Source organism: Lagenorhynchus albirostris, chromosome 9 (genome assembly GCF_949774975.1).
Source record: "Lagenorhynchus albirostris chromosome 9, mLagAlb1.1, whole genome shotgun sequence".
Taxonomy (NCBI): Eukaryota; Metazoa; Chordata; class Mammalia; order Artiodactyla; family Delphinidae; genus Lagenorhynchus; species Lagenorhynchus albirostris.
In genome coordinates, this window is record NC_083103.1 from 97231783 (window position 1) to 97246631 (window position 14849).

The 14849-nt window shown below is 38.6% G+C and overlaps 1 protein-coding gene across 1 annotated transcript in view; it reads left to right on the plus strand.

Annotated features, from left to right (window-relative positions):
• SORL1 (sortilin related receptor 1) overlaps positions 1-14849 on the plus strand; it is a 160701-nt gene that overhangs the window by 57775 nt on the left and 88077 nt on the right. The window contains exon 12 of the mRNA XM_060160633.1: positions 11623-11711. Within this exon, the coding sequence (XP_060016616.1) occupies positions 11623-11711 (89 nt within the window). The remainder of the gene's footprint in view (positions 1-11622; positions 11712-14849) is intronic.

Genomic DNA, 14849 nt, shown 5'->3' on the forward strand with positions numbered 1-14849 from the left:
GATTTCCTTCTGGGGAGAAAGCAGTGTCTTGCTCCTCCTCCAGTGAAGTGGTGTCGTCTGGCTAATGCTGGGGCAGCTGTCAGCGCCTCCCGCCAGGCATGCTCCGCACCTGCCAAGAGGCAGCCGTCGCACAAGGGACCTTAGTTTTGGAGCTAGCAGGGACTAAGTAGGGGATGAAAAGGTGGAGACTGTCTGTGTGAGCGGGCATCTGAGTCCCCACGGGCAGCCTTCTCTTTAGAGGGACATTCTCGAGTGTGTGAGGGGGATAGGTGGTGGCCAGGAAAGAGGAAATGGGATGCAGTTGACAGATGCTGTCTAGAAAACTGATGACTAGAATTCTTGTTTCCCTTCTCCTACTAATAAGTTGTGCAAATTCTCAGATCCACAGAGTTCCTTTTTTGCACTTAAAAAAAAAACAAACTTTGTTCATGTACAGTAAGCTGCACATAGTTAAAGTATATAATTTGATCAGGATCGATCACCATCACTACACCTTCACCCACACCACAATTAAGACAGTTGCATCACCCACCAAAGTTTCTTTGAGTCCCTTTGTAATTCATTCTGGTCTCTACCCTCATCCCTCCAGACTATTAGCATTTTCTAGAATTCTGTGTAAATGGACTCATACAGATGCAGTCTTTTGGCTTTGAGGTTCACTCATGTTGTTTCATTTATCAGTGATTCTTTCCTTTTTCATTGTTGATCAGTATCCCATTGTGGGGATATTCCACAGTTTCTTTATCCATTCATTGATTGATGGACGTTCTAGTTTTTGCTGATTACAAATATAGTTGTTACAGACATTTAATTGCATGGTTTTTAGGTGGACATATATTTTTATTTCTCTTGGGTAGATACCGTAGGAAGGAATGAGTGGGCAACCTGGTAGATATGTCTAGCTTTTAAAGGAATTACCAGATTATTTTAAAGTATCAAATTGTTTTCCAAAGTGGATGTACTGTTTCATGTTTCCACCAGCAGTGTGTGAGTTCTGATTGCTTCCGGTGCATGCCAACACTTGATATGGTCAATGTTTTAAATTTTAGACATTTTAATAACTGCATATGATATTTCATTGTGGTTTTAATTGGCATTTCTTTGATGACTAATGATGTTGAGCTTCTGTTTTTTTTTTTCTTTTTGATGTTGAGTTTCTTTTCATGTGTTCATTGGTCATTTAAAACTCTTTTGTGAAGTGTCCGTTCAAATCTTTTATATATTTTGAAGAGCTGTGTTTGTCTTCTTATTGAGCTGTAAGAGGTCTTTTTTTTAATATATTCTGAATTTAAGTCTTTTATGTGTGTGATAAGTGTTTTCTCCTAGTCTGTGGCTTGCTTTTTTGTTTCCTTAAAGGTGTCTTTTGAAGAGCAAGTGTTTTTAATTTTGGTAAAGTCTAATTTATCAGTTCTTTTCTTCTATGTTTTATGTGCTTTGTTGTTCTGAGAAATGTTTGTCCTTCCCAAGTTAGCAGAGATTGTCCCCTACGTATTCTTTTACAGGTTTTATAGTTTTAGGCTTTAGGTTTAGGTTTATGATCTATTTTGAGTTAATTTGTATATCTGGTGTGAGGGAAGGGTTGATACTCATTTTTTCCTTATAAACATGCTATTGGTCAAGCACCACTTGTTGAAAAGACTTCTCTTTTCCGCATCAAATTGCCTTGGTACCTGTTTGAAAATCAATTGGCCATATGTGTGTGTCTCTTTCAAGACTTTCTGTTCTGCTCCATTGATCTATATGCCTATCTCTTCACCAAAACCAAATTGTCTTGATTACTGAAGACTTAGAGTAAGGGTTGAGATCAAGTACAGTAAGTCTTCCAATTTTGTTCTTTATAAAATTACATTGACTTTTTCTCGTTCCTTTGTCTAACCACATTAAAAAAAATTTTTTTTAAATTAAGTTTTATTGGAGTATAGTTGCTTTACAATGTTGTGTTAGTTTCTACTGTATAGCAAAGTGAATCAGCTATATGTATACATGTATCCCCTCTGTTTTGGATTTCCGTCCCATTTAGGTCACCACAGAGCACTGAGTAGAGTTCCCTGAGCTATACAGTACGTTCTCATTAGTTATCTATTTTATATATAGTATCAACAGTGTATGTATGTCAATCCCAATCCCCCAATTCATGCCACCCTCCTTCCCCCTTGGCATTCATACGTTTGTTCTCTACGTCTGTGTCTCTATTTCTGCTTTGCAAGTAAGATCATTTATACCATTTTTCTAGATTCCACATATATGCATTAATATATGATATTTGTTTTTCTCTTTCTGACCTACTTCACTCTATGACAGTCTCTAGGTCCATCCACGTCTCTACAGATGACCCAATTTCATTCCTTATTATGGCTGAGTAATAATTCCATTGTATATATGTACCACATTTTCTTTATCCATTCCTCTGTCAATGGACATTTAGGTTGCTTCCATGTCCTGGCTGTTGTAAACAGTGCTACAATGAACATTGGGGTGCATGTGTCTTTTAAAAAAAATTTTTATTGGAGTATAGTTGCTTTGCAATATTGTGTTAGTTTCCACTGTACAGCAAACTGAATCAGCTATACATATACATATATCCCCTCTTTTTTGTATTTCCTTCCCATTTTGGTCACCACAGAGCACTGAGTAGAGTTCCCTGTGCTATACAATAGGTTCTTATTAGTTGTCTATTTTATACATAGTATCAATAGTGTATATATGTCAATCCCAATCTCCTAATTCACCCCCCCCCTTGGTATCCATATGTTTGTTCTCTATGTCTGTGTCTTTATTTCTGCTTTGTAAGTAAGATCATCTGTACCGATTTTTTCACATTCCACATATATGCATTAATATATGATATTTGTTTTTCTTTTTCTGACTTAACTTCACTCTGTATGACAGTCTCTGGGTCCATCCACGTCTCTACAAATGACCCAGTTTCGTTCCTTTTAATGGCTGAGTAATATTCTATCATATATGTGTACCACATCCTCTTTATCCATTCCTCTGTTGATGGATATTTAGGTTGCTTCCATGTCCCGGCTATTGTAAATAGTGCTGCAGTGAACACTGGGGTGCATGTGTCTTTTTGAATTATGGTTTTCTCTGGGTATATGTCCAGTAGTGGAATTGCTGTGTCATATGGTAGTTCTATTTTTAGTTTTTTAAGGAACCTCCCTACTGTTCTCCATAGTGGCTGTACCAATTTACATTCCCACCAACAACAATGCATGAGGGTTCCCTTTTCTCCACACCCTCTCCAGCATTTATGATCTGTAGATTTTTTTTATGATGGCCATTCTGACCACTGTGAGGTGATACCTCACTGTCGTTTTGATTTGCATTTCTTTAATAATTAGTGATGTTGAGCATCTTTTCAAGTGCCTCTTGGCCATCTATCTGTCTTCTTTGGAGAAATGTCTATTTAGGTCTTCCACCCATTTTTTGATTGGGTTGTTTGTTTTTTTTTTATATTGAGCTGCATGAGCTGTTTGTATATTTTGGAGATTAATCCCTTGTCAGTTACTTCGTTTGCAAATATTTCCTCCCTTTCTGAGGGTTGTCTTTTCATCTTGTTTATGGTTTCCTTTGCTGTGCAAAAGCTTTTAAGTTTCATTAGGTCCCATTTGTTTACTTTTATTCTCATTACTCTAGGAGGTGGGTCAAAAAAGATCTTGCTGCGATTTATGTCAGAGTGTTCTGCCTGTGTTTTCCTCTAAGAGTTTTATAGTGTCTGGCCTTACATTCAGGTCTTTAATCCATTTTGAGTTTATTTTTGTGTATGGTGATAGGGAGTGTTCTAATTTCATTCTTTCACATGTAGCTGTCCAGTTTTCCCAGCACCACTTACTGAAGAGACTGTCTTTTCTCCCTTGTATATTCTTGCCTCCTTTGTTATAGATTAGGTGACCATAGGTGCCGCGTGGGTTTATCTCTGAGCTTTCTATCCTGTTCCATTGGTCTAAATGTTTGTTTTTGTGCCAGTACCATATTGTCTTGATTACTGTAGCTTTGTAGTATAATCTGAAGTCAGGGAGCCTGATTCCTCGAGCTCCATTTTTCTTTCTCAAGATTGCTTTGACTATTCGAGGTCTTTTGTGTTTCCATACAAATTGTGAAATTTTCTGTGTAGAAAGCCATTGGTAATTTGATAGGGATTGCATTGAATCTGTAGATTACTTTGGGTAGTATAGTCATTTTCACAGTATTGATTCTTCCAATCCAAGAACATGTTATATCTCTCCATCTTTTTGTGTCATCTTTGATTTCTTTCATCAGTATCTTATAGTTTTCTTCGTACAGGTCTTTTACCTCCTTAGGTAGGTTAATCCCTAGGTATTTTTTTCTTTTTGTTGCCACATAACACTTTAGAATCAGCTTGTCAATTGCTATAAATCCTGTTGGGATTTTTACTGGGATCACATTGAATTTATAGATCAATTTGGGGAAAATTGACATCATAACACTACTGGGTCTTCTAATCCATGAATGTGGTGTGTTACGCCATTAAAAAAAAATTCTCTTAGCAATATTTTATAGTTTTCAATGTGGAGGTCTTATATACTTTCTTTTTGTTAGCTTTATTCCTAGATATTTTTATTTTTTGGTATTACTGTAAATGGGACTTTCTTTAAAGTTCATTTTTCAGTTTTTGCTATAGTATATAAGAAGACAGTTGATTTTTATATATTAACCTTATATTCTGCAACCTTGCTAAAATAATTCATTAGTGTTAGTAGTTGTTTTGTAGATTCAGTATAAGCAGTTGTATCATCTGCAAATAGGGACAGTTTTATTTCTTCCTTTCTGATCTTTATTTGTTTTACTTCTCCTTTTCTCTCTTCCTTCTCTTCCCTTCCCTAATATGTAATAATATGGTAATATGTAATATGGTGTATCATGTTAAAGGAAAAACTCTTTTCCCTTACTCTCAGAATACCTCTGATACCCAATGTATGGAAGTTTTCCCATCACAGCAAGCAGTACTCCAACTCTTCAGACACCCACTGATGTCCTACAATTCAGTCAGGACACATGCTAGCTGGAGTTGGCACAGACCCAGAGGGCTCAGTCTCACAAGACTGCCCCACCTGACCCCACTTCAGACGCCAGTTGCAAGTCTCAGGTTGTCACCTGTTCTTCTGACTGACCAGCTATAAACTGGGAGTTCCCACGACTCACTCTTTGGGTTCAGTAATTTGCTAGAATGGCTGACAGAACTCAGGGAAATATTTATTTACATTTACCCGTTTATTATAAAGGATATTTCAAAGGATACAAATGAACAGCCAGATGAAGAGGTACATAGGTCAGGGTCCAGAAGGGTCCCAGCCATGGAGCTTCTGTCCCCACAGAGTTGGGGTGTGCTGTTCTTCCAGCATGTGGATGTGTTCACCAACTTGGAAGCTCTCTGAATCCTGCAGTTTAGGGATTTTTTTTTTTTTTACTAATCATTTGACTTTATGTATTTATTTTTTAAATTGAAGTATAGTTGATTTACAATGTGTTAGTTTCTGGTGTACAGCAAAGTGATTCAGTTCTATATATATATATTTTTCATATTCTTTTCCATTATGATTTATTGCAGGATATTGAATATAGTTCCCTGTGCTATACAGTAGGTCCTTGTTATTTATCTGTTTTAATGGAGGCTTCATCACATAGGCGTGATTAAATATTAACTCACTCTCCAGCCCCTCTGTCCTCCTGGGAGGATGGAGGTGGGGCTGAAAATTTCAAGCTTCTAATCATGCTTAGTCTTTCTGTTGACCAGCCCCCGTACTGTCCAGGAGCCCACCGTGAGTCTCCTCATTAGGACAAGAGACTCTCCTATCACCCAGGAAATTACAAGGGCTGTAGGAGCTCTGTGTAAGACACACTCCTGTCACCCCCATCAGTCAGAAAATTACAAGGGTTTTAGGAGCTCTGTGTCAGGAACTGGGGTCCAAGACCAAATATTAAAACAAAAGGTGCTCCTATTTCTCTTCATCACTTAGGAAATTACAAAGATTTTAGGCCCTCTCACCAGGAGCCCAGAACAAAGACCAAAGTTTATATATCTTCTTATATCACAGTATCACAAATGTAATATGTAATATGGTGTGTAGTACATTTATTGGTTCTTGAATATTAAACTATCCTGGAATTACTAGAATAATTCTTGAACCCTACTTAGTTACAATATATTATCCTTTTAATGTAAGGTTAGTATTTTTTAAAATTAATTAATTAATTTATTTTTGGCTGTGTCAGGTCTTTGTTACCACACGCAGGTTTTCTCTAGTTGTGGCAAGCGGGGGCTACTCTTCGTTGTGGTGTGCAGGCTTCTCATTGCGGTGGGTTTTCTTGTTGCGGAACACAGGCTCTAGATGCGTGAGCTTCAGTAGTTGTGGCTCACAAGCTCAGTAGTTGTGGCTCGTGGGCTCTAGAGTTCAGGCTCAGTAGTTGTGGCGCACGAGCTCAGTTGCTCTGCAGCATGTGGGATCTTCCCGGACCAGGGCTTGAACCCGTGTCCCCAGCATTGGCAGGTGGATTCTTAACCACTGTGCCACCAGGGAAGCCCCTGTAAGGTTAGTTTTGATTTGCTAGTAGTTTTTAAAAGGTTTTAAAAGGTGTTACTTATGAGAGATATTGCTTGGTAATTTTTTTTTTATTTTTATTTTTTGGTAATGTCTTTGTCAGGTTTTGGTGTTAGGATAAAACAAACTGAGCAGCAATTCTTCCTCTTTTATGTTCTGATAAAGTTTGTGTAAGAATGGTGTTTTTTTTCTTGAATCATATACCAGTGAAGCTATCTGGACCTGAAGTTTTCTTCTTGGGAATGTTTTTGTTTAGAAATTGTTTCTCAGGCAGATAGAGAACTATTCAGATTTTCTGCTACTTATGTCCATTTTGGTGAGTTGTATATTTTCAGACATTTGTCCTTTCATCTAAATTTATTGAATTTGTTGGCTTAAAATTACTCAAGGTATTTTCTAATGTTTTAAAATGTCTGTAGGATTTGTGGTAATAACCTGTTTTCATTCCTGTTATTGGTGATTTGTATTTTTTTCCTCTATTTTTCTTGATTACTTTAGTTAGTGGTTTGTCAATATTATTGATCTTTTCAAAGAACCTGCTTTTGGCTTAAATTTTCTCTGTTGTCTGTTTTCTATTTTGTTGATTTCTCCTCTGTAGTATTACCTTTCCCTTATACTTGTATACTTTGGATTTACTTTGCTTTTCTATTTGTAGCTTGTTAAGGTATAACTTTAGGTTATTGATTTTTAGATCTTTTCTTATGTAGGCATTTGCAGCCCTAATTTTCCCTGTAAATACTACTTTAGCTGTATGCCGCAAATTTAGATGTGTTGTTTTCGTTGTCATTCAGTTCAGAATATATATATATATATTTTTTGCGGTACGCGGGCCTCTCACTGTTGTGGCCTCTCCCATTGTGGAGCACAGGCTCCGGATGCTCAGGCTCAGCAGCCAGGGCTCACGGGCCTAGCTGCTCTGCGGCATGTGGGCACGAACCCGTGTCCCCTGCATCGGCAGGCGGACTCTCAACCTCTGCGCCACCAGGGAAGCCCTCAGAATATTTTTTAATGTCTCCCTTTAAAATTGAGATGTAATTCACATGCAATAAAATGTACCCCTTTAAAATGTATGGTTCAGTAGTTTTAGGTATATTCACAAGTGATGTGATGTGCAGCCATCACCACTATCTAATTCCAGAACATTTTTATCACTTCATAATGTCCCTTTTGGTTTTTGTCTTTGTCTGATAAGTTATTTAGAAAAGGGTTGTTTAGTTTTCAGATATTTGATGTTTTCATAGATATCTTAATTTCCTTGTAGTCAGATAATACACTTCATATGATTTCAAGTCCTTTAAACTTAATGGGACTTGTTTTGTGATCGAACATGTGGTTTGTCTTGGTGAATATGTCATGTGCGTTAGCAAGGAGTGTATATTCTGCAGTTGTTGGATGCAGTGTTCAACAGATGTTATTTATATGAAGGCGGTTGATACTTGTTCAGACCTTCTACATACTTCGGGGCTAGTTCCATAAATTGCTACATATTGCAGTTTGGGCGGGGGCTAGTTCCATAAATTGCTATATATTGCAGTTCTGTAAATTGTTGGTGGTAAAATCTCCAGCTATGATTGTGGAATTGTCTTTTTTTCCTTTAAATCCTATCAATATTGCTTCATGTATTTTTACGCTCTGTTATTATGTACCTACACATTTATAATTATTTTTTCTGATTTATTGTCCCCTTTATCATTATGGAATATTCCTCTTTATCTATGGTAATACCCTTTGTCTTGAAGTCTTTTTTATCTGATACTGAAAGTCACTTTAACCGTCTTATGTTTACTATTTGGATAATATATCTTTTACTATCCGTTTACTTTCTACCCATCTGTGTCTTTACATTGAAGTGTTTCTTATAGGCAGCATATAGTGAGGGTCTTTTTAATTTATTCTGATAAGCTCTGCTTTTTAACTAAATGCTTAGGCCATTAACATTTAATATAATTATTGATATGGTTGGATTTAGGTTTAATATTTTATGTATTTGTTTATTTAAATTTCATTTTTAAAAACTATTCTGTTCCTCCTTTATGGCCTCCTTTTGTATTATTTAGGTATTTTTAGTATTCTATTTTTATTTAAATATTATCTTTTTGATTATATTTCTTTGTAGTATTATTATTTTTTTAGTGGTTGCTCTAAGGATTACAGCATATATATTTAATCTTTCATAGTCTTTTTTGAATTAATACTGCATTTAACATAATATTACACTTAACATCAAATTTAGAAACCTTGCAACCAAATAAATCCCTTTTCTCTTCTCCCAACTTTTTTGTATTCATTTTTTATCACATTGACACATATTGAAAAACTCAGCAATGTCTTTGTTTTTGCTTTAATCATCGTATGGATTTTAAAGAACTTAAGAGGAAAAGCAGTCTTTTATATGCACCCAGATATTTACCATTTCCCTTGCTCTTCCTTCCTTCCTGAAGATCCCTGTTTCCCTCTGTAAATTTCACAGCAGCCTGATGACATGCCTTTAGCATTTGTTGTGGAGCAGATCTACTAGCTGTGTGTTCTCTTGGTTTTCCTTTTCTTGATTTTCCTTCATTTGAGAATCTCGGTAATTCACTTTCATTCCTGGGGGATGTGTTTGTTTGATGTTGTGTGCTGGATTGATAGTAATTTTCTTTCCGTAGAGGCATACCTCATTTTATTGTGCTTTGTAGATATTGTATTTTTTACACATTGAAGGTTGTGGCAACCCTCCATCGAGCACGTCCATCGGTGCCATTTTCCCAGCAGCATTTGCCTTCTTTGTGTCTGTGTCACATTTTAGTGATTCTTGCAATATTTCAAACTTTTTCATTATTGTTATTATATTTGTTATGGTGATATATGTTCAGTGATCTTTGATGTTACTACTGTGACTTGCTGCAGGCTCAGATGATGCTTAGCTTTTTTTTTAATAGCAGTAAAGCACTTTTAATTAAGGTGTGTACATTGTTTTATGTAGGCATAATGCTGTTGCACACTTAATAGACTACAGGATGCTGCAAACATAACTTTCATAAGCACTGAGAAATCAAAAACTTCATATGATTCACTTCATTTTGGTATTTGCTTTATTGTGGTGGTCTGAACCACAGTATCTCCAAGGTGTGTCTATACTTTAAAGATGTGCTCTCTGCCGATGGGAAATCTATAATCATTTGTTACCATTTTCTTGTATGTATTGTGTCATTTTCCTTAAGATGCTTCGATATTTTTTCCTTATCTTTGGTTTTCAGCAGTTTTGTTTTGATGTCTCTAGGTGTGGTTTTCTTTGTGATGATCGTGTGATTCATCGATCTCTTGAATCTATAAATTTATCTTTTTCACCATATTTGGGAAATTTTCAGCCATTATTTTTTCAAATATTTTTTCTGCTTCAGTCCCTTTCTCTTGTTCATCTTGGCCTCCAATTAGACATAGACCTTTTGTTATTGTCCCACAGTTTCTTGGGGCTTTTTTCCTTTAAGTCTTTTATTCTGTGTGTTCTTTAGAATAGATCATTTAAAAATATATATTTATTTATTTTTGGCTGTGTCGGGTCTTAGTTGTGGCACGTGAGATCTTTTGTTGAGATGTGAGGGCTCTTCATTGTGGTGCGCAAGCTTCTCTCTAGTTGTGGCGTGCAGGCTCCGGAGCGCGTGGGCTCTGTAGTTGCCGCACACAGGCTCTCTAGTTGTGGCATGGGGGATCTTAGTTCCCCAGCCAGGGATTGAACCCATGTCCCCTGCATTGGAAGGCGGATTCTTAACTACTGGACCACCAGGGAAGTCCCAGCATAGATCATTTCTACTGTTCTGTATTTATCTTTAAATTCACTAATTCCTTTGTCATTTCTATTCTGTCACTGAGCCCATCAGTGAATTTCCTATTTCAGATATTTTATTTTCCTGTTCTAGAATTCATTCCTTTAAAAAAAATAGTTTCCACTTCTCTGGGAAGAATTCTTTTCTTTTGCTCATTTCCTTTACCTCATGGAACACAGTTATAAGAACTGTTTTAAAGTCTTTGGTAATTTCAACGTTTGGATCATCTTGGAACTAGCACCCATTTATTGTCTTTTCTCTGGAGACTTGGAGACTTTTTACCGATCTGTTTGTATGTTGAGTGATTTTGGATTGCATCCCGGACATGAAATGAAATCCTCTGGAGGATGTTGCTGTTTTCGTTTCAGCATGTAATGAACCTGTTCAGATTCGGACTGTAACTTTTGCCTTGCATTCTTTGGAGATCTCAGTTCAGATGGCTAAGTCTTTTCTGTGCTAGTTTGGGTCTGTTCCCCACACATACAGTTTAGGGGTTAGGCTGAAACATATGTGAGTCCATCCACGGAATTAGAGGGTTTACTTCCTCATGCTCTCCCCTCTGGGATTCCAGCTACATTCTCTCCGTCATGCAGGGGCTTCTTTTCCTGACTCCTTAGGCAGAAAGTTTCCATTGATGGTTTAGCTGCCTGGCTGGGACTAACGTATTCTAGGCTGGGGCATTCCCTCAGGGCACAGGTGTACCAGGAAGCCCCAATTGTTTGGGTAGTTTCTCCAGGTTTTAAATCCCCTTCATAAACTGCCTTATTTTGTTTACTTTTCAGCATCCTCGGGTAGCTGTCTTTTTGTATTGAATATTTTGTCCAAATTTTTTAGTTGTAATTAACAAGAAGGATGGGCTGTAGTGGGCTTATACCTGTCACAGTCAAAAACCAGAACTCTAGTTGGTTAATTTTTAATAGCTGCTTGGTGAGGGTCAGAGATGTGGGTTTGACTCCTGCCTCTGCAGTTTACAGTCTGCCACTTTAATAGGAACTCCAGTTTCTTCATTTGGCAAAAAAATATTGGAATGTGAGAACTTGCTCTGCCCAGCCCCAGGGCTGTGTGGTTCAGATGAGAGAATGGCTGTGAAGTGCTCTGGAAATGGAAAAGTTGTATTCAGGTGGTTGATATCCCTGCTGTGTGTGTGCATGTGTGTGCCTGAGTGTGTGTGCACGTGTGTGTGTGGTGTGTACCATTTATGCCCGGCCATCTCCATGGCAGTGACGTCAGCACTGGCTCTCTCTCTTCAGGCTCTTCCTGGACCTCACTACTACACATGGGGAGACCATGGCGGGATCATCATGGCCATTGCCCAAGGCATGGAAACCAACGAGCTGAAGTAAGTGTCTCTGGTGAAGCTTTTTAACATCACACTGTTCTCCCAGAAATTTAACTCTGTGATTTTAAGTGGATTTATCTCTGTAGCACTAGGTTATTGACAGCACAATTTGTGCCTTGGGAAATTACTTAAATTTTTCTTGTTTATTAAGTGGGAATGATAATCTGCCCTTCCTATCTCAGAGAGGAACAAATGAAATAATTTTACTGATTTGAAAAAGCACAGCTCTATATAAATATAAATTAATAATGACTAAAAAATTAACTAGAGGCTCTTCAACTTGTCTTTCTTTGCTTTGTGTGTGACACACAGAATTACTTATAGAATGAGTCATAATAATAATAAATAATAATGATACATGAGTAGTAATTTCAGAATACATATTACTTGATAGCCAAGTGACTTTTACTGTGATACCTTTGGTTTTGGGGTTCTTGCAAATAGACCTGGAAAGGACATTTGGGGTTAATGGCTTCATCTTCTAGATGAGAAAACTGAGGCTCAGAAACGTAAAGTAACTTACCCAAGATCCTCCCCTTTGTTAATAACAGACAAGACGAGCACTCAGGGCTTTAAATTACGTTCTGTGCTCTTTGCAGTATATTCCTCTGAAAAGCAAAAATGTCAAGAGTTAGTAACCTCTGCTTTCTTGAGTCTGATTTTATCAGAACCAATTCTTTCATTACTTTAGTCTGAGTTAGGACAGAAGTTAATTTTGTTAACATTCGGTCGGGACAGACTATCTCTCATTTCTCCTTGTTTTTGGGCTGAACCCATGAGACAGATTGCTAAAGGAGCGGGAGAGAGCTCCTATAATCATCTTGTTTAATGCAAGGGAGAAAGCTTTCTTTCCTTGGCTCCTTTTAGAAACAGGGTCAGCAGCAAGAGAGAGAGGTGGGTGGTTTGAAAAAAGAACTCTTAGCTCGTTTCCCCTGTAGTTAATTGGACATGTGCTGAGTGACCTGGCCTCCAAGAAGCAGAGAGAAGCAAAGTCCCGGTGTTCTGCGCTCCGCCTGGCTGGTCTCTGGTCTGTGCAGCTCTGGTCAGCAGCTGCTTTAGAGCCAGGAGTCAGAAGAAGTTCTGTTTGTACGCAACACACTGTGTCCCCATTCAGATTGACGTTTGCTCAAATGAGGACAGTCACGGTACATGCTTCCCACATTCGTGTCATTTATTTATCCATTAATTTATTAATTCCCATCTCACACATTTCGCGAGCACTGATGGTGCCTGGTGATGTGTACCTAAAGAGACATAGGATGTTTTCCTTCACTCGCAAGGATTCCATCCTCTAGTGGTGAGATAACACAAGGACACAACGCGATGTTCGGGCCGCTCCTTGAGAAGTACGGCAGGAGACGTAGTTTGGCTCCCTAGGAATACATTTCATTCTGTGTGTGGCAGTCAAACTGCAGAGACAGTTCCTGATTTTCCCTGTTTAACTCTCCTCCAGATTACATTTGCATTCCAAGCTGGCTTCTCTGGAGTAGTTAATGTGATTCTGGTCCTCTTACACCATCTGTCGGTGCATATGTGCTCGGGGAACGCAGCGTCATTGCTAGCTAGCTGCAGGAAAACATGATCAGGAAAATAGACCCGCTGCCAGAAAATCACAGTGCCCTTGGTAGATGTTGAGCAATGATTTTGGGGTGGTAGACTTTAAGGATATGGACCCTCTAGCATCCCTCTCTTTGCACAGGTCATGTGGAGGTGTCTGTAGGTATGGTTCAAATAAAACGTTTGCAAATATGAGAATATGTTCAGGCCTCCTATTGACAGGTGCGTGTGTCCCAGATACCAGGCTGAGCTTGGCCAAAATCTGTGTAGTGTAGCCACCTGGCATTTGTATGTTGCTCACAGAGTTGTTGTGTTTTTTTCTTGCTTCTCCTGCTGCTCTGCTTTTGACCTGTGTGCTATCAGCTTCATCAGAAGAGAAGCAGGAAATAAATATTGTAATTAGTTCGGATCCTTAAACCCCATGAGTGAAGGCTGCTTCTGACTCACCTGGATTTCTATTGCTGGTCTAGGACTTCAGACATGTCTTAAGTCTGGTCTCCCCAGCCATGGCCATGGCCCCCTCCTTTGAGTCTCATAGTGTTTATTGGCGGCTGTCTCGTTAATTTGGCATTCATCGCATGCTGCCTCCTTTTGTTAGTTACCTTTTCATTATATGCCTGGTTTCCTCAACTCATTAACAAGGTCTTTGTAGACAAGGATTTCTATTCTATGCAGGCTAGCAGGCACTTAGTAAATATTTGATTGTTCAAATAAATAGGTCATGCACACTTAGTCTTCCAAGATTGCTTATTTTTTTCCTGGTTTATAAGACTGGAAAGGGTGGGGTAGCATGGCAATCGCAGTCCCCGGGGGTGGGGGTACTTCCGTTATTCTCTGTTGTAAATGACAGTCCCTGGAGCTCAAATGTGAGTAGGGGTCCCCGGATGTATGCAGTCTGGTGAGAACGTGACTGTCAAGAGTTCAGGTCCACGCTGGATGGAAATGGAACATATTTCTGTTAAGCATCATTTCAGGTCAATTACACAAACATTTGTTGAATATCTACAAGGAGCCAGATGTTGTTCTAGGAACCGAGGATGCGGAGGTGAATGAGGCATCCTTTGGGAGCTGTCCAGCCCCACTGTGGCTCTGAGATGTTTCTGAGCCAGCTGGAGGGAGAGGCTGGGGGAAGAGCTTTCGACCCAAAGCTTATCCAGCCTTAGGGAGGAAGCCGTAACAACAGTAACCCTAGTGAGAGGTTTAGTGGGGACAGAGGGTGGAACATTGCTTAACGTAAGAGTTAAGTTTGGGGGTGTTTTTTTTTTTTGGTTGATCTTTTTTTAAAAAATTAATTGATTTATTTAGGCTGCATTGGGTCTTCGTTGCTGCGTGCAGGCTTTCTCTAGTTGTGGCGAGCAGGGGCTATTCTTTGTTGTAGATTTCAGAGCACGGGCTCTACGTGCACGGGCTTCAATAGTTGTGGCTCACGGGCTTCCGTTTCCGTTTCTTCCTGGTGGTTTGCCTGTCAGCATAATGATATTGGTAGTTACCAATAATACCTTGGACTTTCCCCAAAGCATCTTTCCTCATAGGAGATTTCAGATTTCAGAAGCCCTGAAAAGCCACTGCAAAGACTACACC